Source organism: Lampetra fluviatilis, chromosome 53 (assembly GCF_964198595.1).
Source record: "Lampetra fluviatilis chromosome 53, kcLamFluv1.1, whole genome shotgun sequence".
Classification (NCBI taxonomy): domain Eukaryota; kingdom Metazoa; phylum Chordata; class Hyperoartia; order Petromyzontiformes; family Petromyzontidae; genus Lampetra; species Lampetra fluviatilis.
Genome location: NC_136327.1, coordinates 3,822,012 through 3,848,399, shown reverse-complemented (window position 1 = coordinate 3,848,399; position 26,388 = coordinate 3,822,012). Strand labels below are relative to the sequence as shown.

At 49.3% G+C, this 26,388-nt stretch overlaps 1 protein-coding gene across 2 annotated transcripts in view; it reads right to left on the bottom strand.

Moving 5' to 3' along the window:
* Window positions 1-14,365: 14,365 nt before the first annotated feature.
* Window positions 14,366-26,388, bottom strand: part of LOC144949301 (cotranscriptional regulator ARB2A homolog) — a 57,243-nt gene continuing 45,220 nt past the window's right edge. For both annotated transcript variants that reach the window (XM_078879251.1, XM_078879250.1), the window contains exons 11-14: window positions 21,287-21,394; window positions 18,709-18,796; window positions 16,543-17,641; window positions 14,366-15,823 (exon numbers count right to left, since the gene is read on the bottom strand). In XM_078879251.1, the coding sequence (XP_078735377.1) occupies window positions 16,587-17,641; window positions 18,709-18,796; window positions 21,287-21,394 (1,251 nt within the window). In that variant the 3' untranslated portion in view covers window positions 14,366-15,823; window positions 16,543-16,586. The remainder of the gene's footprint in view (window positions 15,824-16,542; window positions 17,642-18,708; window positions 18,797-21,286; window positions 21,395-26,388) is intronic.

Here is a 26,388-nt window from a genome sequence, read left to right as displayed (position 1 = left end):
TGCACTCAAAACAAGCCAACACACAAACGCTATATCTGTGTGTGTAAGCGATGTGCTGAGTTCATCTTACAATGATTTACGTGTGAACATGTGTGTGTGTCAATGTGTCAGAAGTGTGTATGTGTTTGTCTTTGTGTGTGTGTATGTGTGTTTGTCTTTGTGCGTGTGTATATGTAGTGCAGTGGAAATGGGGAGCGGTGGTGGAGCGGTTAGCGCGCTACGCTGCAAACCAGGCGACCCGAGTTCGATTCCCGCTCACGGCCAACACCGGTGACGATTATCCTAACCGGTGATGGGCCTCCCCTAGGTCGACTCAGCCTCAAATGAGTACTTGGTGCGCCGTGTAAACATCGCCACTGGGGAGACAAAGGCGGTGGGGCGTGGTGCTGGCCACCCACTCCCTCGTGTGCCGTGCCGGCCTTCATAGGTGCTGCTCGCTAACAGCACTTGCCCCAACAGTCTGTTACAGGCTATACGGGGGATCTTTGTCTTTGTGTGTGTATGTATGTGTGTATATGTGTTTGTACGTGCACTGCGAGCCCGGCGACCCAAGTTAAGATTCCCGCTCCCGGAAAACTTAACAGCGACGAATATCTGAACTGGTCCTGGGACTCCACTAGGTCCACTCAGCCTTAAGTCAAACCCCACGGAGGTAAAGGCAAACCGGGAGTGGAAATAGGCCACAACCATCCCTGCCTTCAACAATCTGTTAAAGGTTACACGGGGGACCTTTGTATCTGATCATATAGAGTACAGTATACACGCACAACTGCACATCATTGGCATACATCAGATGTACATTCACTACAAGAACAAAGATTCCCCGCATAGCTCTAACAGACGTTTTAGGGCAAGTGCTGGGTGGCCAATGCCACGAAGGGCCGCCTTTGTCTCCCCAGTGCTTCATCTTCTTGGTTCTTTCGGTAAAGTCACGTAGAAGGGAAGTAATAAAATAATAAAAATAAAACATAATAATAATTATGTTTTATTTAAATAATAAAAATAAAACATTATAATAATTCTTTATTATGTTTTATTTAAATAATAAAAATAAAACATAATAATTCTTTATTATGTTTTATTTAAATAATAAAAATAAAACATAATAATTCTTTATTATGTTTTATTTAAATAATAAAAATAAAACAATAATAATTATTTATTATTTTTTATTATTTTATTACTTCCCTTCTACGTGACTTTACCGAAAGAACCAAGAAGATGAATCCCTGCAGTCACGAACGCTTTAAATCGAAACTCCCCAGTGCTGTTTACATACCGCAGCTGGGACTCATTTAAGGCTGCGTCGACCCAGACATCGCCACTGTTATTGGTCGTGAGCGCGAATCAAAGTCGGCCCGCTGGGAGTCGTAGCGCAGTGCGCTAACCACTGCGCCACCGCTCCCCATGCACTCGCTGCACACCACTCATCACACGCAACACACACACACACACACGTGTGCCCATGCCGTGTGTATATGGTTTGTAGGAATACTAAACGTTAATTGTCAATAGGCGGATTAGTAAGGCAGAGGTCGATTGATGACCCAGCACTAATCGCTCCAGTCACTCGCACACTGGCGGTCAGTCGCCTCTGTATCGCTCTCTTATCGATACTAACCTGAAACCTGTCCCCCGTGAACTTCACCCATTGATTCCTCCACCCATATTGGTTGAGGGTGGGGTCTACCAAGACTGTTTCGTCTCAACCTTACAGGTGTTGTGTTCAACCACCACGCTGCAGGTCATAACACAATTACACACACACACTCACCTACACACTCACCTACACACACACACACACTGACCCACACACTCACTCACCTACACTCACCTACACACTCACCCACACACTGACCCACACACTCACTCACTCACCTACACTCACCTACACACTCACCCACACACTCACCCACACACTGACCCACACACTCACTCACCTACACACTGACCTACACACTCACCTACATACTCACCCACTCATTCACCCACTCATTCACCCACACACTCACCCACTCACCTACAGTCACTCACACACCCACACACTCACGTACACACTCACCCATTCACTAACCTACTCACCTACACACCCATTCACTCACGCACTCACTCACCTACACACTCACCCACTCACCTACACACTCACCCATTCACTCACCCACACACTCACTCACCCACACACTCACCCACTCACTCACACACTCACTCACCCACACACTCACTCACCCACACACTCACCCACTCACTCACCTACACACTCACCCATTCACTCACCCACACACTCACCCACTCACTCATCTACACACTCACCTACTCACCTACACACTCACCCATTCACTAACCCACACACTCACTCACCCACATACTCACCCACTCACTCACCCACACACTCACTCACCCACACACTCACTCACCCACACACTCACTCATTCACTCACCCACTCACTCACCCACACACTCACTCACCCACACACTCACCCATTCACTCACCCACACACTTACCCACTCACTCACCCACACACTCACCCATTCACTCACCCACACACTCACTCACACACACACTCACTCACCCACACACTCACCCACACACTCACCCACTCGCTCACCCACTCATCAACATTGCAGATCACAAATCGTCTCATTCTGGCTCCTTCCCTCGCACGACTGCACTCTGCAATTCCCCTCCCATCGCCCTTTCCGCTCTCCCAAGTATGTCACAACCTTCGGGTAGTAACCTCACAACGTTAAACGTGCTGTTTGTTACTGACTCCCTTTCGCGTTTTGGGCATTTTGTTCAGCAAACGTGATTTGGAAGAAGAAGGCGTTGAAGAAGAAAAAACCGCAGACATCCGAATATGATTTTACAAACAATCGAATAAATATCTACAAATTTAAAACGTATATTTATTTCTTAATGTGCCAACAAGATGCGTGCACTTATACTGAAAAGAATACGTGGCTTTAAAAAAAAACACACCTTGGGAGGCGACACAATCCGACTATCGCGACACAAGCCGACAATTGTCAGCGAGCACCCATTAAGTTGTGCAGCGCGCACGAGGAGGGCTCCACGTGGCCACAGACTTGCAACTGGGACACTCGTTCAAGGGTCCGTGTCGGTCTAGCGGGAGAGGAGAACTCTCCCCCGCCACCAACCCTCTCCTCCCAGGGCTCAGATCAAGGCCGTAGCCATGGAGTCAACTTTGGGGGGGACCAAATCTTCCAGGGGGTCTGGGGGTCCGCCCCCCCCCCCCAGAAAAAAATCTAAATTTGAAAACTAATTTCCTGACATTTACTGCTTAAAATATTTAAAAAATGAACTAACACATGATGGACTTTTTTTTTTACAATAATGTCGAATAGTGTATTGTATTACATTGCTCTTTTTTTCTTTCTTTAAAATCTATAAAATAGATTTCTGTTTATATGATTGTGGTTATGGTTGTACTTTATTAATCCCTAATCTCTGCCATTACATACAATGAAACAAGAAAAGGTAAAAAAGATAAAACACAGCAATGTAATACAATGCACTATTAGACATTATTGTAAAAAAAAATCCATCCCATGTTAGTGAATTTTTTAATATTTTAGGCAGGAAATGTCAGGAAATTCGCTTTCAAAATTAGATTTTTTTTTCTGGGGGGGGGGGGCCCAAGAAGATTTGGTCCTCCCCCAATGTTGACTCCATGGCTACGACCTCGTGTTGTAGGAACATCGCCACTGGTGGGAAGGGGGAGGAGGAGAGACAAAGGCGGCCGGGCGTGGTGTTTGTCCACCCACCCCCCCGGCCTTCACAGGTGCCGCTCGCTGAAACCTGCCGGTCTGTGCAGACTACACGCGGAGTGGTTGGGGAGGGGAGGGAAGAGGATCTTTGTCTTGTTAACGTGGCGCACAAACAACAACAACAAACAACAACGACGGCCATTGAGGATGCGCGACCGAGCGCACCTGCCCAGTCGCGAATTCCATCACTTGGCCATGGCTCACATCAGCGGTGGTTTATAAAACTTCGTCACACAAAGCCCACGAGGAAGAAGAAGCGAGCACATTGACACGGGGTCTGTCACCGGGGTGCGGAGTGATTTAAATCGACGGTGGAAGCGGCCGCGGACCTAGGCCGCGCGAGAGACCACGGGGCTCGGATAGAAGCTCCGCCCGGGGAGGGCGCGCCTCGGCGGGCAGAGCCGGGACGCCGACCCGCGGTCGTTTTAACGCAGTTTTTGTTTCAGCATTGAGTGTTTGATCAGCGGTAATTTGATTTTTTTTTCTTTCCTGAGGTAAATCTCTCATGGAAACACAAATTTACACTAAAGTTTAGTTGATATTGGGTAATTGTACCCCCTCCTACCCCATTACATACAAACCCAGAAAAATGCAGCAACGTTTTTCCCATATTTTCATTTTTTATTGTCTTAAAGATCTTTTTTCAACGTACACGTCCATGGACAAATGCTACCAAGGCACAGAGTAAACATTTATAGCTGCGTGTGTGGTCTGTCAAAGACGCAACCGTTGTGTTCAAGCGATAGAAATGCGTTAATTTCAGCACGCATTCTTATTATGGTGGCGTGCCAAACACGCAACATACACACCGATACTCATGAACACACACAACAACAGCAACCACCATTCGCCACTAAGTGGCTGTGACGTCACCACAACGTTTGTGCCAGGCCATGTGCACATTGAGGCCACGTGAAGTGTCGAACGCCCGCTGGCAGGAGGTCACGGGGCAGACCCAGCAGGTGCCACGGGTCGACTGACTGAGATGACCGAGATGACTGGCTGATGCACCACCTGTGCCCCCTACTGTGCCAACTTGCTGTGCTTTATCCACCCGGCGCTCCGCTCGTTGTTGTGAGCGTCGCTCCTCCGCCCTCCGTTGTTGTTGGAGGGCGACTGCCTCCAACTGCCCAGTAGCGTCCTTCACGAACCTCCTCCACAGAGGCCGATCTTGACACCGCTGGTACCAGTCATCAGCAAATCCATTCAGCTCCACATCCTCCTGTAACACATCCCTCCATCTCTTCTCTAGCCCGTGCCGCGCCCGTTTAGCCCCCTAAAAATGACCACACATACCACACACACACATGCACGCTAACATGAATACACACTTGTAACGTGAACACAGTCGTAGCTGACAACCCATACGGTTTACCCCGTATTCTTGTACAGGGAAATTGAGTTTTCAGGTCCATACGGCAGACAGCCGTTTCAATACCCGCCCCAAAAATGTCTTTGTTATCCCTTTATTTGTGTTTTTCTCCCTGTATTTTTGTTTCTCCCTTGTGATTGGACTTTATAGGATGAACGTTGAGATGTATAGGGGGCACGGGGTGACCAGCAAGGTCTGAATTAGTCTGCAATAAGTTAGGGGGCACTGATAAGGGGTTGACAGATATGATTTATTATTTTATTTTATTTCCATTATTACTTTAATTAACTTTTAATTTTATTTTTTACCTACGTGACTTTACCGAAAAAACCTACGAGTATGAATCCTTGCAGTCACGAAAGCTTCAAATCTAGAATGACACACGCTAACACGTACGATCCACACACATGAACATGCATCAACACACAACACACTCCGCTCTGAAAAAAGGGGGGCTTTGCCTGAAACGTCGCCTCTAATATAACCGATCCTCTTTGAGGTGGGGGGGGGGGTGTGGCAGAGTTGAACAAGGCAGCATGTATCACGCACATCGGTTGATCAGGACGAGGCTGTGAGTCTTAGCCGGCACCTAACTGGGCCAATGCTTTGGGGGGAGGAGGGGGCTTTAGTCTGGATTCTTGATCCCTTTCCGCCTGCTGTGGTTTATTATCTGGCCGTGCCACCTGGGATGAACCCCCGTCCGTGGCAGGCAATGATTACCGTACTCTTCGGATTATAAGACAACACACACACACACATCTTTTTTTTGCATGCATGCATTTCAGAGAAAGAAAAAAAACGCATTTGAGAGTGGGCGGGTTCGTCATAATCCGGTAATGAGTTTTGAGTTGAAAGCCCGGGCGTTAGGAAGACGATGCTAAGTGTGGGCCCTACAGCATCACATATCGCAGTGGCCCACCCAAGTTACCATCGTTATGGTGCCCCCCCCTTCCCCCACACACACAAAACAACGCTACTGGTTGAACCGGGGTCCCATAGTTCATATGGGGTCCTTGTGTCAATAACATGAGATGTTGACTACCTCACCTGGTATACAGGAGGTCGTGGGTTCTATTCCGAGCCTGACGCCTGCTGCTGTATATTTGGAGTTCGCATGTCTCTCTCCCCATGGTCGCGTGGATTTTTCTCCGGGTCCTCCGGGTTTTCCCCTCCACGTTTAGAAGCATGCATTTCGAGTATTAGGCTGCTAAGAATTTCCACATGATAAGCCATTTCGTTAACCTATCTGTGGCCAGATCGCTTTTGAAAAAGAACTATAGAGCTGTGGGCCTTACCTGGCAAAATAAATAAAAAGTTTAAATAGTTTAACAAACCTGGCTCATCCCTGTCGGTGACGCGTCCTGCCTACGCCCGCTTACCTTTCTTAAGTTTGAATGATATCTTTATTCTAAATATGTTCTATGATACACGTGCTTCTCTTTCTGTCTCTCGGTGTTATTCCAAATAATCATCTCCCTATGTCCCTTTGCACACTTTTCAGTAATTTTTTTCTTTTCACAGCCATGTTTAAACAAGGCATGACACGGTATTTAAAAAAAGAAAATATAAGGTCAAAAGCCACTGTTTTTATGCTCAAATGCATGTGGAGAGGTATTCACTCATCTCTGCTGGAGGCTCAGAGCACGTGATCATTGGTGAGAATTCCACATTTCTCTGGCAGGTGCCGTCGTCTTTGATCCCGAAGTGGACTTTCAAAAGGGCTGTAAATTGTCGCGAATATACGTAGCGCTCGCAAGAGGACATCCACCAGAGAGACGGAGCCACGAAATCAGCTTGTGTACAGGAGCCAGATAGGGCCGCCGTGGTGGAGAAATGTTAACTACCTTGCTTGGTATGCAGGAGGCTGTGGGTTCGATCCCAACTCTGACGCCTGCTGTATATTTGGAGTTTGCGTGTCTCTCGCCCCGTGGTCGTGTGGATTTTTTTCCGTGTTCTCAGATTTTCCCCTCCACATGTAGAAACACGCGTTTAGAGTATTCAGCTGATATAAATTTTCACGTGATAAGCCACTTCGTTGAGCTATCATTTGTGGCCAGGTTGCTTCTGAAAAAGAGCTATACAGCTCAGTGAGCATTACCTGGTAAAATAAAAATTAAATGTTTTATTTGTTTGGTTTATGAATTGGGGGAGGCTTGCATCCATCAGTAGATAGACCATGGCCGCTGATGACTGACATTACATCTGTCTCTCGTAAACATGTCCTTAAACCCACGGAGAGTTTCAAATTCGAACATAATATGTATCAGTTATCAAATTACGCAGATTTGGTCTTCGGCCCACTCTGTCCAGTCGTACAAAGCTGACCCATTCAACTCCAGATTAGATTTGCTTCTGGATTGAGACTCAGTCGGGATTAACTGCAGGGATTCGTTAAAGTTGGGTGGATTTTTCCCTCATCAAATCCAGATCAACTTTTAAAACCCGATATGTGTTGTCCCAATGTTTCGGTGGCAGCTATTGACAGCTGATGGCTGTGGCTATTATTATCACAGGTGTCATGCCCGCACCAATGCTAGCGGAAGATCTACCAATAGTCTCTTTTTCCCAAAACGTTGCCACGTGTATATTTCCTTTAAGAGTCAATGCTATTGGCGACTGTGTAAAGGTTTCGTTATTTAGGCTCGTGCAACCAATGGCAAAGCAGCGAAACACTGAACAAACTAAAAATACTCATTAAAAACCAACATGAACGCCTTCAATAAAAAAAACACTTTCGGCAATTTGCGACTCAGCCGACCTAAGGGCGGGCCGTCGCAGGATACTCATTTGAAGCTGTGGAGACCTGGAGGCAAAGGGGGGGGGGGGGTAGGGGGCGAGGATTATGGGATTAGTGAGGAGAGAGGGGGGGGGCAAGGGGAGTATTTAGAACAGAAAGGGGCTTTGTGGAGTGGGCAGTCGGCGATGACAGGCGGCGATTGGAAAGCCGCTGCGAGTTGTTAGCTCTGCGAAAATGAAAAAAGCCTGCCGGTGGACAAGCGAGACGTTTAACTTGTAATTGAGATAATATTCCTGATGCTCATCTGAGCAGAGGGGACGGCTCAAGGTTATTTTTTCCTGACCTCGTTCACAATTGGACGGTGGGGATAAAAAAATATATATAATGGTAACAAAATTGGCAACTCCAAAATTGCGAGTGTTTTTTGTTACTTACGGTTGAACAATAATGGAAGAGACGTATAGACAAAGGTGGCCTTTATATCTGTTCAGACTGCTGGGGAAAGTTGTGTCAGGAGCAAACACAAATTTAGGCCGGCATGTTGCATGACTACGTTGTGTGACCAGCACCGCATCTTTTATACACAATCCACCAATTTAAGGCCGAGTTGACTTCGGGAAAGCCCAGAGCCAGTTCAGATAACCACCATTGATGTGAACCGTGGCTGTAAATTGAACTCGGGTTTCTGGGTTCGTAGTACATTGCGCTAACCACTATGCCACAATTCTCCACAAAGTAACGTCACTAATTGTCCCAGGCTAGATTCACTTTGAGGCCACGTGGAGTTTCGGAACGCTCGCTGGCAGGATGTCACGGGACAGACCCAGGTGCTATGAGTTGTTTGACCTGGATGACTGGTAGATGCGCCACCTTGCTGCATTTTAGTCACCCGGCGTTCAGGTCATTGTGAGCGTCGCTCCACCGCCCTCCGTTGTTGCTGGAAGACGACTCCCTCCAACTGCCCAGTAGCGACCTTGAGTCTCCGCTGGTACCAGTGATCAGCAAGTCTAATCAGCTTTAAATCATCCCGTATCATCCCTGCTATCTCTAGCCTGCGCTGTGCCTGTCTAACCCTGTCTAACCCTGTCTTTGCTTGGCCACGTGGTGGCTGGGCGCAACCACGCACACCACGTTAGAGGGATCGTTGGGGGCGAGCGTTGTTTCGGTGATAGGGGAAGCGCCATGATCTTGTTTGCTGTCAGTGTGGTGGAGATTCCACATTCCAATGTTGTGGGTCATTCTCTCCAAAACTACTCGTCACTTTCCATAAAATTGTACTGTACTCATTTTGCAGGAGGCCGTGGATTTTGAAGCTTTCGTGACTGCAGGAATCCATACTCTTTGGTTTCAGCAGTTTCCCTGCTGTAATTGTCTCACCTGATGTTGGTCGCTTGTGTAGCGCTCGAAACGTCGTGATCTATTATTTTCTACCAACGTGACTTTACTGAATGAATCAAAGGGTAGGTCGTGGGTTTGATCCCGATCCCGACCCTGACGCCTGCTGTATATTTGTAGCTTGCATGGTCGCGCGGCTTTATCTCCGGGTCCTCCAGTTTTCCCTCCACATTTAAAAATCTGCGCTTAAAGTTTTTGGCTGTTATAAATTTCCACGCGATAAGCCACTTCGCTGAGCTATAATGTGTGTCCAGGCCACTTCTGAAAAAGAGCTACACCGCTCAGAGGGCCTTACCTGGTAAAATAAAAGTCGTTTATAGTTTAAAAAAAATAATTTAAGTTTCTAGTTTTTAACTTCCACCGATGAGATGGAATGATGACATCAGTGTGTGTACAAGTGCTTGGTGGATTATGACATCACAGACTCGTGAGACGTGGCGGTGGCTTGGAAAGGCCTTGATCCAGCAGTGGATTAACCACAGCTGATGATGACGAAGTTGAAATGGTATAATTCATTTTTCGATTTAAAGCTTTCGTGACTGCAGAGATGCATCTTCTTGGTTCTTTCGGTAAAGTCACGTAGAAGGGAAATAATAAAATAATAAAAATAAAACATAATAAAATACAATTCTCACGACGTTTCGGCCACAACGCAAGCAGCCGTCCTCAGGTGAAGAACGGGTCTGTCGGAAAGACAGCGTCTGAAGATGAGGACGGCTGCTTGCGTTGTGGCCGAAACGTTGTGAGAATTGTATTTTATGGTTTATTTTTATTATTTTATTATTTCCCTTCTACGTGACTTCACCGAAAGAACCATGAAGGTATAATTCATCTTTACACGTTGGTTAATGTCGGCAATAAATGTTTAAGTGTGTGTGTGTGTGTGGTCCGTCCAACACATACGTCAATATATAATGAAAGGCATGGCGCTATATTGGCTTAAAGCTCCACATTAAAGGCTTAAATTACGTGTTTAACATTCCAGGGCAGTGCCTTGTGAAGAGTTGCCCTTAACAATCCTGACGTGGCTACATTTTGTGCACTTCACGAGCCCAGCTCTCAAAGTGTGCCGTGGGTGCGTAAGCCACAGGACAAGTGTTGTTTGTGAGCACCTATTAAATCAGCCGTCATCGTCTGTGTGTGTTTGCGCGCACGTGTTGTGACTGACCAACACGTGTGTGGTGTTGTTTCTTTTGTTTGCACGAGCCCTGCACAAGTGTGGCCGCCTCGTTTAATAAGGATCATTGACCGAAACGTCGTCCGCGCAGTTGTGACTGACAAACGATCATGTGTCGTTGTTGTTGTTTGTGTGGGGAGCGGTGGTGCAGCGGTTAGCGCTACGCTGAGCTACGAACCTGACGACCCGAGTTCGATTCCCGCTCACGGCCAACACCAGGTGACGATTATCTGAACCGGTCCTGGGGCCTCCCCTATGTCGACTCAGCCTCAAATGAGTACCTGGTGCGGTGTGTAAACATCGCCACTGGGGAGACAAAGGCGACCGGGCGTGGTGCTGGCCACCCCGCTCCTTTGTGCGCTGTGCCGACCTTCACAGGTGCTCACCTTCACAGGTGCTCACCTTCACAGGTGCTCACCTTCACAGGTGCTCACCTTCACAGGTGCTCACCTTCACAGGTGCTCACCTTCACAGGTGCTCACCTTCACAGGTGCTCACCTTCACAGGTGTGCACATGTGCCTGTGGTTGGATGGGGAGCGGCCGTGTAGTGGTTAGCTAGCTACTAAACTGCACCACGACCCCCCCCTGGTGACCCGAGTTCCATTCCCGCTCACCGCCGAATATTTGATCTGGTCCTGGGTCTTCCCCAGGTCGACTTAGCCTTAAATGACTACCTAGGCGTGGTGTGTGTGTGTAAACATCATCACTGGACGAAGACACACAATTCCGTAACCGGCCTCTAATAAGATGTTCACTCACAGCACTTGCCCCTACCCGCACGCGGTGGGCTATCCGGAGTGTGGGGTGGATCTTGACGTCTTACGTACAAATCGCGTGCTCTATGGGGAGAACGCACGTGTCTCTCTCTCTCTCGCCGTGTTGCGTGAGCGAACAGCACCTCGGCAAGAGGCAGCTGAGATCCGTGCTTGGCCAGGGAGTTGCCGTGCCTCCCCCGGGGTGGGGGGCTCTCGCTCCTAACCGGGACAGATATGAGCGCGGTGATTGCACAAGAGCAATGCTGTCATACCTCCCCCTACCCATCATCATCATTCACCTCCCGCCTCCCACTGTCCCATTCATTGAGAGCCCCCCCCTCCCACCCCAGGAGTGAAACGCTTCAACGCGACGAGGAATCGAACGTCATCCGTGAGCCGCACTCGCACGCACGCACGGCAGGAGGCAGAACATCGTCACCCTTTTTCCTCTTCTTGTTGTATTTTTATTATTATTTTATTATTTCCATTCGACGTGACTTTACCGAAAGAACCAAGAAGATGAATCCCTGCAGTCACGAAAGCTTTAAATCGAAATCGTCACCCTTAGTCTCGCACGCTTGCGTACACACTCACACACACACACTCGATCACGCAGAGGCAAAGATCCCCCGTATAGCCCCAACAGGTTTTCTGGGGCAAGTGCTGTTTAGCGAGCACCTGCGAAGGCCGGCACGACACGCATTGTCACCCCACTTTCTCACATCACGCACTCATTCCATCGCTGTACGTCACTCTCGCAGGACGGGAGCATTAGTCAAAACAATTCCTCTCTTCTCACACGTTTATTCACGCTCGCATCACTCATGCCAACACTCTCACAGCATCCGCAAAACTCGTGTCGTCTCACTCGTCTGCACTCACGCTCACAACACTCACGACACTCGTGCTCAGGCACAACAAAGCAAGCTGTGCTCCGTCATCCGGACCAGTGACCCCGGGGACCCGAGCACCCCGAGTGCTAACCATTGCACCACCACTCCACCAAGCACATGTCACCATATACATACTGTGTATGTATTTGTGCATATTCCAGTTTGGTTGAGTGGTGGTGCAGAGGTTATCGTAACTGTGCTCTAAACCTGCCAAGCCGAGTTCTATTCACGGTGACGTCGAACAAAAGTGGAACGATGGTGAAACAGTCCTGGACCCCCTCTAGATCAACTCAGCCTTTAATTAGCACCTGGTTGCAACGTGTATGCATCAGTTCTGAGTGAAAAGTCGGACAGGTGTGGTCCTAACTAAACCACCATCTCATACGCTGTGCCAACCTTAATAGTTGCTTAACAGCTATATGGGGGATCTATGCAATATTTTGTATGTGTGTATGAATGCATGGACTTAGCGTGTCTTTCTTCTTGGTTCTTTCGGTAAAGTCACGTAGAAGGGAAATAATAAAATAAAATAAATTAAACATAATAAAATAATTCTCATGTTTCGGCCACAACGCAAGCAGCCGTCCTCAGGTGAAGAACAGGTCTGTTGGAAAGACAGCGTCTTAATGACGGCTGCTTGCGTTGTGACCGAAATGTCGTGAGAATTGTATTTTATTATGTTTTATTTTTATTATTTTATTATTTCCCTTCTACGTGACTTTACCGAAAGAACCAAGAAGATGAATCCCTGCAGTCACGAAAGCTTTAAATCGAAATTTAGTGTCTTCGTTGGTCTTGGTGTATCTCAGATACAATGAGTCTCTTTATTATTATTATTGAGATCCACCAAATCTACCTTACAAAAAACTGGATATATAATGGCCAATGCACCAACACATTGCATTGTGGGATAGACAGCACACAGATTGTAGAACATACGCAGGCAGGCATGAGCGTTCAGAAAAAAACAAGCGGGCTTGGACAGGACACCTCATGGCTTGAAGGGACGATGTGTACGACAGCCAAAGTGGTCAAGGATGATAACGGAATGGCAGCCAAGGAATGGAACGTGTCCGCGATAGAGATGTACGTCTGCCGCGGAGATAGAGCGATGAAATTAATTCGTGTGCAGGTGCTGGGTGGATTGTTACATCGCATTTTTGTGAGATGTGGCGGTGACTTGGGGAGGGCCTTCATCCAGCAGTGGATTGACCCAGGCTTATGATGAATGCACCCATAATGTGACGGAATGCATTATAGTGATTAGAAATCCAAACTTAAAAATAATAATTCATAAAAGATTGATTTTTATTTATTTAAGATTAATGCAATCTCAACACCAAATTCGTAAAACAGGTGAAGACATTTTAAAAGAGTGTTTAACATTCGTGACATGTTTTAAAAAGACAACATACACACAAAAAAAACCTCAAGCAGCTCTTACGTTCCAGATGTTCTGGGCTATATCCAACATCAGGACCTACAGAGAAGCTTCGTTAATGACACAAAACAAACTTAAAAGTCATTATTCACAGCCGTCCACTCGCGCGTGGTCGGAGTGGAACTGCCAAGCTGGCGAACGCGACAGCTCACTTCTCGACGGCGCATGATGGGCATCGGCCATGCCAAGCCAATGCGACTCTGCACCAGCTGAGGAGTTGTTAACGAGGCATGGCCAAGTACAGTCCGCAAGGCGATTGGTTGGGGCGTCAGGCAGTGTATTGGGGGATTTTTTGAGGTGTCAGGCAGCGAACTGAAGGGTTTTTTTTACCCATAGGAAATGAACAAATTCCCACTGCACATACAATTATCAAAACAACTCTTCTCTTGTTCCCTACCTCATCCTACTGATACTCCCTGCCCCCCCCCCAGCTATGACCAGGCCTATCCCAGCCCCTATCACTACCCCTATCACTACCCCTATCCCTTTCACGACTCCGATCACTATCCCAACCCCTATCACTACTCCAACCCCGATCACTACCCCTATCACTACCCCAATGCCTATCACTACCCCAACCCCTATCACTACCCCAACCCCTATCACTACCCCAACGCCTATCACCACCCCAACCACTACCCCCCTATCACTACCCCAGCCCCTATCACTACCCAACCCCTATCACTACCCCAACCCCTATCACTACCCCTATCACTACCCCAACCCCTATCACTACTCCTATCACTACCCCAACCCCTATCACTACCACAACCCCTATCACTACCCCACCCCTATCACTACCCCAACGCCTATCACCACCCCAACCCCTATCACTACCCCAACGCCTATCACTTTATTTTAACCACTATCATGTCACGTACAATTTTAACAATTGTAAAGCGTCTCGGATTAAGGCGCTGTATAAATCTCCATGAGATAAAAACTGTCCATGTAATGAGCGATATAAAAACCCCATCACAGGTTTACTGCACAGCTCGAGTTTGCGTGACACGTGGTGAGGGCGTGGTCACGTGACCCGTGGGGGGGGGGGGTGTTGGAATATTTGGCTGCTGCAATACATTTCCACATGGTAAGCCACTTCGATGAACTATCACATGTGGCCAGGCTGCTTCTAAAAATGAGTTGTGTAGAATAAAAAATAGTTTAACAGTTCATTTGGTAACGTGTTCGCCGCTGGTCCAGATGCCTTGTGAACCCCCATTTAATTCTCCAAAGCATCATATTTTTGCATGACAATTGGTGTGAACACAGAAATGAATAAGAAGAAAAATAGAAAAAAATGTTAATGGTAAGTAAATGGGGGGGGGGGGGGGGTCACAATACATCTGAACCAGAGGTCGCAATCGGGTACCCGATACCCGTACCCTACCCGATACCCGGCTACCCGTACCCGGCCGGGTACAGGTACCTGTTTGCGACCCTGGTGCGGCCGGGTACAGGTATGGGTAGGCCGTGAGTCACTTGTGAGTCACCATTTGTCACTCATTTCCCAACGTCTTGTCTCTTCTCACAATTCAAGTTCCTAGAATCAACCCACCCGCGCCTGCAACATGGCTTCATCCCAGAGGTCGCAATCGGGTACCCGATACCCGTACCCTACCCGATACCCGGCCGGGTACGGGTAGCCGGGTATCGGGTAGGGTACGGGTACCCGTTTGCGACCCTGGTGCGGCCGGGTACGGGTAAGGAATCAAAACCCGTTTGCGACCTCTGATCTGAACCACCCTGTTCAATGCCGAGCGTTTCATTTCCGTTTCTTGAAAAAGCGGCAATTTTGGGAAGATTCTCGATGATAAACGTGGATTTCTTTCTTCCGCCCTTTCAGTTGTCATCTTTGTTTTTCTCGTCATCGTAAGACCACATTTTTGTACAATAACATTGCAGTTAAAAAAGTAAGGCTCTAGTTAATGCATGCCCTGTAAGTTAACATTCAATATTAAACCTACCCCCCTGAAAATGTTTTACTTGCAGTGTCAACGATGAAGAGTAATTTACCCAGAACAGCCGCACTGGCTTTAAGAAGCGAATGGCCACGCTTATATATGTTCACCAATTTACACCGCAAATTACAACGGCTCATACCGAATAAAACTTTATACACATTCTACACTGGGACATCGATCAAAAGTTACATACCTGAATCGCATTAACCCTACCTACCAAAACACCAATTATCCAATCTCAGGCATCATACCGGAAAAAAACCCCCAAGCAGTAAGAGTCCTCCGGATAGGCTGTTTGATCCCTAGAAGGCAACAAGTGGGAGAAGAAGAATCGGTGTCAAGAAGTTAGTTTGCATGCCGTTATCGCGCTGAACAGCTCCACGCATCACGACTCAGGTACAGGCAAAGGGGTAGCCCTGTAACTGCTCGCCCACGCGCCCCCTTGCTTGCGAAAGAGCCTCTGCGAGACGCCCCTCAAGAGAGACGCACACCTCTGGAGGGCATGTTTGGCCTGCTCTACCACGCGCCACACGCTGGGTGGACAGAGGAGCGAGGTAAGGGGATGGATTTATTTTAAAAAGCGTGCCCCCGTTGTTTCAACCTTCGCGCCGGGAGGTCAAATTGAGCCGATGACCTCTGGATCACGAGTCAAGTCTGCTGCTGGGCCATCGCACCGCTATGGCGGCATGAATTCATGGTGCTCTGAAAGAGGAGTTTTGAAACTCCTGGATTAAACAAAAAAAACGTGATACAGGCCTGTGTATGCACTGTATGCATGTTGAACTTCTCTCGCACCATACGTAGCCAACCGTGCGGATCAGAGGTGCGGCATTGGCCGTTATCAATCATCAACTCCAATCTCGGCCCTGATAAAAGCGAACGACACTTTGTGAGCAGGCAAAAGTGGTGATACTATGGAATAAATTGAATCTTTGCCATCAGAATGTGGCAATTCCACGACTGGTCTGGCGTGGCCAATAGAGATGAGCATTCATTGCCTGACGTTCGTTTGAACTCTTACTTTCATGACGAATCGTGCCAGAAGGGCCTCCTCTCTCTCGCTCTTCACAGATCTTCATGGAGCGACAGTTCCGCCTTCTCCATTCTGCCCGTCTCCTCTTGCCGGCTCTCGGGCTCCGAAGCTGCGTCCGTCTCGTCTTTGGTCGCGTCGCCGAGGTCGATCATCGCGGCCTCCCCCTCGCCCGTCCCTCCGTCAGCGGCGGCTGTCTCCTCCGCGTCGACGTCCCCCGCCTTCTTGTCCCCTTCTTTTCCGGCCACGGCCGGCGGTCTCCCGGCGTCGTCGCGATGCTCACCGCCCTTCTCGACCCCGTTGGTCTCCATGGCCGTGCCATCCCGCTGCGGCATCATCCCCGGCTGGCCGCGGGCCTCCTGCTGCACCTTTGGCTGCTCCGCCCTCTCGGCGTTCCCGTGCTCTGCGGCCGAGGCGGGAGCTGAGCCGCGCACCGGCATCTCCACGTCGGCGGCCTTCGCCGCTCCTCCCTCGGTGCCGTTTGCCTCGGGGTCGCTGACTCCCGTTTTCTCCGCCTCGACGCTTTCTTCGTCCACCGCTGCCGCCGCCGCAGCCTGCATCTCCATGGAGTCGTCCTCGCCGCCGCCCGCCGTTTGTGTCGGGGCTGCGTCTGGGATCGTGGCGCTACCCCCGTCGTCGTTTGTGCCCGACGCTGCCTCTGCGGCCGTCTGGCTGACCTTGTGCTCACTCTCGCTTTCAACCTCTGGCTTCTCTGGCTTCGTGGGTTGCGAATCTCTCTTCTGGTCCATCCCATCCTCCATCTCCTTCAGCTTGGTTCCAGTTTCCTCCTTCTTGTCATCCTTGTGTGACCCGGACCTCTTCTCGTCCTCCGTCACTGGCGCCGCACACTCTGCCTCCGTGCCCCCCCCCAGTTCCTCATCGCGTTCGTTCTTCCCTGCGGCATCGTCTGTCCCGATGCTCATCCTGTCATCAACATCATCAACGTCCGGCGTCGACGCTTCCATCACCTCCGGCTGTTGATCTCGTTCGTTCCATCTAGGCTGGCAGTCGGGGTTTTTCAATTTATAGTCGAAGTATGTAAAGACGGATTCGAATGCAGAATAAGAGGTCATTTCGTGCTGCATGGTGCCTGTGGCGATGTAAGAAAATGTGAGCGGACATTTGAGATCAGGTAAACCGTGTTTCCTCGAATAACACGGGGCTAATTCAGCGGCATGGTGCACCCCGGTATATCCATTGTCTTAAACAAACCCCATTACTTCCATGAAACCCAATGTACAACCTGCAACGTTATTGTTGAGTGCGCAACGGTGCATATAGCGCAGTAACACAAATAGTGTTTAACGTAACGGCAACTTAAAAATATCCAATAATACTGGTGTTCAATGTACTTGGTCTGTGTACTTGGAAATGTACTTGGCCAAATGTATGACTTCCTGGTTTCATGACATGATGATGCGTCAAACGAAGTTGGTCACGCTTACCACACGCGAAACGTCGCGTATCAAACCGTTATATGTTGTTGTTAGAATTGTTCTTTAACTTTCCGCCGAGCTGAAACAACCACAACTTGCGGGTTGCTGAACGCGAGTACACCATGTGACGACTTAATTTGTTTTTGCCGTAACGGGTGGGTGGGGGGGAGAATTACGCGGCCAAAAATGTAGCCAGATTATTACGCGGCCTAACCCAAACATCTCCACATATATATATAAAAGGCAAAGTTTTGACGATGTGTGTTTAGCGTACTTCCCGACATGCAACACACTGGAAATTTGCCATGTGGGTACTTTCCAGACTGTACACCATGCTAAAATTATAAAAATATACTTTTTTTGGGGGGGAGCTCAATAATGCATTTATTTTTTGCACAGCAAATGAGCTGTGACGTCACATCTGTCATGTGACCCGCACATGTGGAAGCGTAACGCATTGTAGTGCAGCGGTTAGCGCTACGCCGCGCTACGAACCCGGCGACCCGAGTTCGATTCCCGCTCATGGCCACAACCGGTGATGATTATTTGAACTGGTCCAGGGCCTCCCCTAGGTCGACTCAGCCTCAAACGAGTAACTGCAGTGGTGTGTGAACATCGCCACTGGGGAGACAAAGGCGGCCGGGCGTGGTGGATCCAAGTCCCGGGCGAAGCCGGGTAGTACAGCTAGTTTATTATAAAGAAGTGTGTGTCCATTACTCACCAGCAGACAGCAAGATGCAGTCTTCATCTCTATAGCCCATAATTCTGGCGTTCAAATCCTCTTGACTACTCACCCAGTTGACACAGTTCTGTAAACACACAAAAACAAAGATCCCCCATATAGCCTTAACAGACAGTTGGGGCAAGTGCTGTTAGCAAGCACCTATGAAGGCCGGCATGGCACACGAGGGGGTGGGTGGCCAACACCACGTGTCTCCCTAGTGGCGATGTTTACACACCGCACCAGGTACTCATTTGAGGTCGAGTCTACCTAGTGAAGGCCCAGGACCAGTTCGGATAATCATCACTCGTATTGGCCGTGAGCAGGAATCTTAAGGTCTCTGTGTTCATAGCGCAGCATGCTAACCACTGCGCCACCGCTCCGAACACACACACATACACATACGTACTCACAGGGAATTGTACACATGGTAAAAACAAAGATCTCTCTCGGGCCGCACAGAAACCCGGATTAGAACCCGGAATTCAGTGGTGACGGCTCACTGCCCTGAGCCACACAGACCAATGCCTTTTTAATGACAATTTGCATGTGGGAGGAAACCCGAGTTCCTGGAGACAACACAACACACACACACAAAGAGACAAAGAAGCCACCCTTAGTTTAGCCGGGTGGCCATGTGGACAGAGCGGTGGGCTCGTACTCAGAAGGCTGATGAGTTCAATTCCTGGTTGGGGCTCGATTCAGTCCTCCATCATCACCACCAATGTCTTTGGGGTCAAGAAAACGAGTACCACTTTGTGGAAAGTAAACAGCGGACTTGATGGCGCACGGCTCGACCCGGACACACGCGGGGAGAGCCGCACAGCGGCACAACCGCGAGAAGCCGTGGCGGTGGCACGGCTTGATTAGGGGCAGAGGGGGCATGGCGGAGCCAGCGTGGTGGAGGAGGTGCAGCTACCACCAACCAGAGGTCGCAACCGGGTACCCGATACCCGTACCCTACCCGATACCCGGCTACCCGTACCCGGCCGGGTACGGGTACGGGTACCCGTTTGCGACCCTGGTGCGGCCGGGTACGGGTACGGGTAGACCGTGAGTCACTGGTGAGTCACCGTTTGTCACTCATTTCCCAACGTCTTGTCTCTTCTCACAATTCAAGTTCCTAGAATCAACCCACCCGCGCCTGCAACATGGCTTCATCCCAGAGGTCGCAATCGGGTACCCGATACCCGTACCCTACACGATACCCGGCCGGGTACGGGTACGGGTAAGGAATCAAAACCCGTTTGCGACCTCTGCCACCACCACCACCATCGCCACCACTACCGCCCAACGCCACCACCACTCCCACCACTACTGCCACCACCACCGCCACCACGACCACTTCCACCAGCCCTCTACCGAGCTCCAAGCGACGACGGTTCGATCACCACGTTTCCTATGATTTATTTACACATTTGCGGCGTGCGGACCCGAAAGGCCGCCAAGCGGCCAGCAACAAACAGCACCGTCAGAATTGTGTCAGACAAAAGAGCGCAACGCGTTTCTTGACCTGACCGAGGTGCGTATCGTAAGAGCTTGGAGCAAACAGACGAGAAGGTGAGTGAGTAAGTTGTTGTGACTTGCAATGTGGTGGTTAAGAAGGTGAGTGAGAAGGTGAGTGAGTGAGTGGGTGTGTAGTGACCTGCAGTGTGGTGAGTGAGTGAGTTGTTGTGACCTGCAGTGTGGTGAGTGAGAAGGTGAGTGAGTGGGTGAGTGAGTGGGTGAGTGAGTGGGTGGATGTGTAAGTGACCTGCAGTGTGGTGAGTGAGTGAGTGAGTTGTTGTGACTTACAATGTGGTGGTTGAGAAGGTGAGTGAGTGGGTGGGTGAGTGAGTGGGTGAGTAAGTGGGTGGATGTGTAAGTGACCTGCAGTGTGGTGAGTGAGTGAGTGAGTTGTTGTGACTTACAATGTGGTGGTTGAGAAGGTGAGTGAGTGGGTGGGTGAGTGAGTGGGTGAGTAAGTGGGTGGATGTGTAAGTGACCTGCAGTGTGGTGAGTGAGTGAGTGAGTTGTTGTGACCTGCAATGTGGTGGTTGAGAAGGTGAGTGAGTGGGTGAGTGAGTGGGTGGATGTGTAAGTGACCTGCAGTGTGGTGAGTGAGTGAGTGAGTTGTTGTGACCTGCAATGTGGTGGTTGAGAAGGTGAGTGAGTGGGTGAGTGAGTGAGTGGGTGTGTAAGTGACCTGCAGTGTGGTGAGTGAGTGAGTTGTTGTGACTTGCAATGTGGTGGTTGAGAAGGTGAGTGAGTGGGTGAGTGAGTGGGTGGATGTGTAAGTGACCTGCAGTGTGGTGAGTGAGTGCATTGTTGTGACCTGCAGTGTGGTTGTTGAACAGTGTGTATGCGATAAATCAATCTGGTCGACGAGTCCTCAACAAGGCAGGAGACATCAATGGGTGAAGTTCACGGGATCATCAATAGGACAATGAGATGATGTCTCTTAGCTGCACCTCCGTTGTGTGCACCGTGCAAGCCTGAATAGCTGTTCGCTGACAGCACTTGCCCAAACAATGTGTGCGTGATGTAAACAGGACAGGCAACAGAAGTGTTCTCAGTGCTGTAAGAATGTCGTTCTCACCATTTTGAACCAGTCGAAGACTTTTTGATTACCGCCATACAACCCATGGACGGAATCTGTGAATGCCACAGCTGATAACCTGTCCAGCACACGTGGATGATTCATCACCTGTTGCCCACACACACACACACACAACATGGATGCTATTATTACATACGTATTAAATTGGCCACGTATAGCACTTCTGTCAATCCACTGCCGGATGAGGGCAACCCATCGCCGCGTAGGTCGCGGAGATTATTTGACCGTACCGCACCACGCTGATCAGCGCCCAGTGAGTGAAGGCGGGGAGCATAGAAGTACGGTACGATTTGCCGCACTGCCCTCTGCCGCACACCGCTTAGGGTGGTTGCCCATCCAAGCGTTATCCAGGCTCGGCCCTGCTTAACTTCCGAGACCTGAAGAGTGAGCGGGCGCGTTGCGGGTGGTCGAGGCGTAGGCGTTGTTAGAAAGAAATCCACGCGGGAACTAAATGTTTTAACAAGGTGCAAGCCCTTTAGCTCAACACGTCTCTCAGAATGCGAGGAGGGTCTCTATCTGGAATGCAAACAAAGGGGGCACATTGCACGAAAGGAAAATGTAGTTGTGCAAAAACAATTCAGCACATGTGAGAAATAACATTGAATTGTTATACAAGTCAATTCTTGATCTAGGATAGCCTCGCTGAAGACTTTTTTTTTCAGGAGGGTGCTGCTACACTGGGATGTTTGCCCAATCCATTAATGAGAATCCGAGGTGGGCGGGGGGGTGACACTCAAACCTCCGGGCACGAATGGATTTGATACGCTGACTCAATCCATCCCATATTCTTAGGTTTTTTCGGTAAAGTCACGTAGGTAAAAAATGTAAATAAATGAAAGTAAAATAAAACAAAATAAAAAATCACGACGTTTCGGATTTTTTATTTTGTTTTATTTTACTTTTATTAATTAAATTTTTTTACCTACGTGACTTTACCGAAAAAACCTAAGAATATGAATCCTTGCAGTCACGAAAGCTTCAAATCTAGAATCAATCCATCCCGTGGACCAGGTCTATCCATGGACCGCACCCATTGCCGAGCTGCCATCTCCAGGCACCTCACAGCACCACGTGACCCCCGTGCCGACAACACGCTGTGGCAGCCACCGGGGTTCACCCATGCAGGCATTTTAACCAGGCTCAGACCTCCTTAGCTTACCAGGTATCGACGCGATGGGATGCACTCGGGGCAATTTGGCCACGGGGCAGAAAAAATATATGAGCAATTTGTACAAACAATAACCATCCATTCAGACGCTGTCTTTCCGACAGACCTGTTCTTCACCTGAGGACGGCTGCTTGCGTTGTGGCCGAAACGTCGTGAGAATTGTATTATGTTATTATGTTTTATTTTTATTATTTTATTATTTCCCTTCTACGTGACGACTTTACCGAAAGAACCAAGAAGATGAATTCCTGCAGTCACGAAAGCTTTAAATCGAGAAATAACCAACAAAAACACATTTCACATACATCTCTATCATGCCAATGCAATGCGATATAAATCGGATACATTTTTTTTATTTTCCGCGCTGATATAAAACACCAGAGGCCATTTTGCTGACAACACGTGAACGGATTTTCCCTAAATAACTTGAGCTGATTTGAAGTGATAATGAAGGGAACATTCCACCTGAGGAGTTGCATGCAACTTACGAAAGGCCCCATGATGCCCAGCCTCCGATTAGCATGGTTGGCTACGTACGGTGCGAAAGAAGTTCAACATACATATGTACACACAGCCATGTGCAGTAATGAATTGCTAACCTGCTAAGCCGTTCCCTTAATGGGGCCTCACGTTTGTATGGAGATTCATACAGAGATGTTAGTTGTCTTCTTGGTTCTTTCGGTAAAGTCATGTAGAAGAGAAATAATAAAATAATAAAAATAAACCAGAATAAAATAATTCTCACGACGTTTCGGCCACAACGCAAGCAGCCGTCCTCAGGTGAAGAACAGGTCTGTCGGCTGCTTGCGTTGTGGCCGAAACGTCGTGAGAATTATTTTATTATGTTTTATTTTTATTATTGTATTATTTCCCTTCTACGTGACTTTACCGAAAGAACCAAGAAAATGAATCCCTGCAGTCACGAAAGTTTTAAATCGAGATGTTAGTTGCTTTGTGTAAACATGCACGGCGTGGATGAAAACTAAGAATAGGTTTTACCCTTTCTGGCAATAAAACAGTCATTAAGATGTTCAAACACCGAATAGAAAACACATTTCACGTATATCTCTATCGTGCAAGGCACCGAGTCTGACTGACCTACAAAACGACAGAGATGGACGGGTGGACAGTTGGTAGGACCTCCTACGCACGACGTGACGCACACACGCAGAGACTTGCGGATGGACGAACCAACCGGTGCTCACAACCAGCATGAGACTCACCCCATGAGCGAGATAACAATGGGGATCTTTGCTTGTATATGTGGGGTCACGTTGTCTGTGTGTGTGTATACACGTTGTCTGTGGGGAGCGGTGGTGCAGCGGTTAGCGCGCTGCGCTATGAAACCGGAGACACGAGTTCGATTCCCGCTCACGGCCAACACCAGTGACGATTATCTAAACCGGTCCTGGCCCTCCCCTAGGTCGACTGAGCCTGAAATGAGTACCTGGTGCGGTGTGTAAACATTGCCACTAGGGAGACAAAGGCGGTGGGGCGTGGTGCTGGCCACCCACCCCCTCGTGTACCGTTCCGGCCTTCATAGATGCTGGCTAACAGCACTTGCCCCTACAGTCTGTTAAGGCTATACGGGAGATCTTTATAATGCCATTCTATAATGGACCATCAGCAGAAGCCATGCATTGTAAATCAAGACGCTGTTTAGACAGCCTTGCCGTCCAAACTCATTAGTTTAGCACGGGTGAAGAAAGTCCGAGCGTGTTTTTGTAACGAGCGGTAATTAATCAGGGCTCGCCGCAGCAATGCTCTTCCGCTCAGCGAGACATTTTCTTTTTTTTCCCCGTTTGAGAAAAATTCTTTTTTTTTCGGCCTGTATGTTTTGCGCGACGCATCGCCGGATCTTGGCGAACCAACATACGTGCGCGTGGAACGCGTGTGCATCACGTTCGCGTGGCCATGCCGGCGCGTGTTTACGAGTGCGGTTTTTTTTTTTCGGACACACCATCCCTGTGTGTGTGCGCCGGCATTAATAGGTGCTCGCAAACATCTCTCGCCCAAGCAGTCCATGTACACAGACCCTTTGTCGATCCGCTGCTGGATGACTGCCGCTCTAAGCCGTGTCGGTCACGGCTGTTATTGGATCATACTAAAACTATTAAAAACATTTTTATTATTTCACCAGGTATGGCCCACTGTGCTATATAGCTCCTTTTCAGAAGCGACCTGGCCACAACTGATAGCCCAATGAAGTGGTTTATTATCATGTGGAAATGCAATAGCAGCCAAAAACTCTGAATACTTCACCAAATACTTTACCACGCTGGCCAGTAATGGGTCAGCCAAGGTGGGCAGTAAACGGGGCTGGTTTAGATACTCGCCAATGATGACGTCCCTGGCCAGCAAACAGCACACAGCGCGAACGATTGCGACAGTCCATTCGACCAAATTAAGGGATCTTTCATCTTTGTAAGTGTGCACATGCTTGGGGGTATCTGAACCGGTCATGGGCCTCCCCTATGTCAACTCAGCCTCAAATGAGTATCCAGTGGGGTGTTTAAACATCGCCACTGGGGAGACAAAGGCAGTCGGGCGTGGTGCTGGCCACCCACTCCTTCGTGTGCCGTGCCGGGCCTGCATAGGTGCTCGCTTACAGAGCTAGCACGTGTGACGCTTGGGCCCGGCGTGTGTACGCGAGTCTGTGTGCGTCAGCTTGACGACAGACACGCACACTAAGTCACCGACGCTGCCCCCCCCCCCCACCACTCAGGTGAAACGGAGAGACGGACACCAGAGATGGCGCCTTCACAAACGACCGCTAGCAACTGGAGCCCATTCACGTCGCGTTCAGCAATTCCGCCACGTGCAATGGAGAAGCTAATCGGCCAGCACGACGCAAGCCTCACTAGAGCGTCTCAAATGAGATGAGGGCAGTGCGCTGCAAGAGGCGAGGGATCTACACCGCGTGAGATGAGGGTTCTGACTGGCGTGAGATGGCGGGTGTGTAACAGATGAGGGTTCGAACCTCGGCCATGGCAAGCTTGATCCTCGGCCACACACGCGAAGTGGCAAGTGAAATCTGAAACCATTCTGGGCATCCTCTAGGTCGACTCAGCCTTTACGTCATTCCTCATGCTGATGTGTACACATCATGGGTGCATTCCGGTGATTTGGTCTTAGGCAGACCTCAGTAGCCCATTGCTAAAAGCAAGCCCCTATTGTCCAAAGACAAAGATCAACCTCTAGCCTTCAAAGACTGTTGAGGCAAGTGCTGTTAGCGAGCGCTTATGAAGGCCGGAACAGCACACGAGGGAGTGGGTGACCAGCACCACGCCCAGCCGCCTTTGCCTCCCGAGTGGCGATGTTTACACACCGCACCAGGTACTCATTTGAGGCCGAGTCGACTGATGTTAGTCATAAACGGGAATCGAACCCGGCTGGCCAGGTTCGTAGCGCAGCGCGCTAACCGCTACGCTGCCGCTCCCCATCAGACACACACACACACACATCTCCCCCCCACCCCCCATCACACACACACATCTCCCCCCCACCCCCCATCACACACACATATCCCAAGCACCAGCAGCACTCAATTCCCACACCCCGCACGGCACTTGGCAGCCAATTCCTAACGACCGCAGTGAGGCCGAGCGTGAATCCGACATTCACGTCTGCGATGCCAGCAATGCTTTGAGAGCGTGGTGGGGTTTTTTTGTTGTTTGTTTGTTTTGACCGCCGTGCATATGTTATTGTTCGGAATTTCATGGCAGGATAGGGTAAGCAAGTAGGGAAGTTCCTGATGTCATGTGATGTGAGAGCACTGCATGTTTGACCAGGATGCACGTTTCACGTACACAAAGATCCCCTCCATAGAGCCTGTCACAGACTCATGGGGGCAAGTGCTGTTAGCGAGCGCCGATGAAGGCCGGCACGGTACACGAAGGGCTGGGTGGCCAGC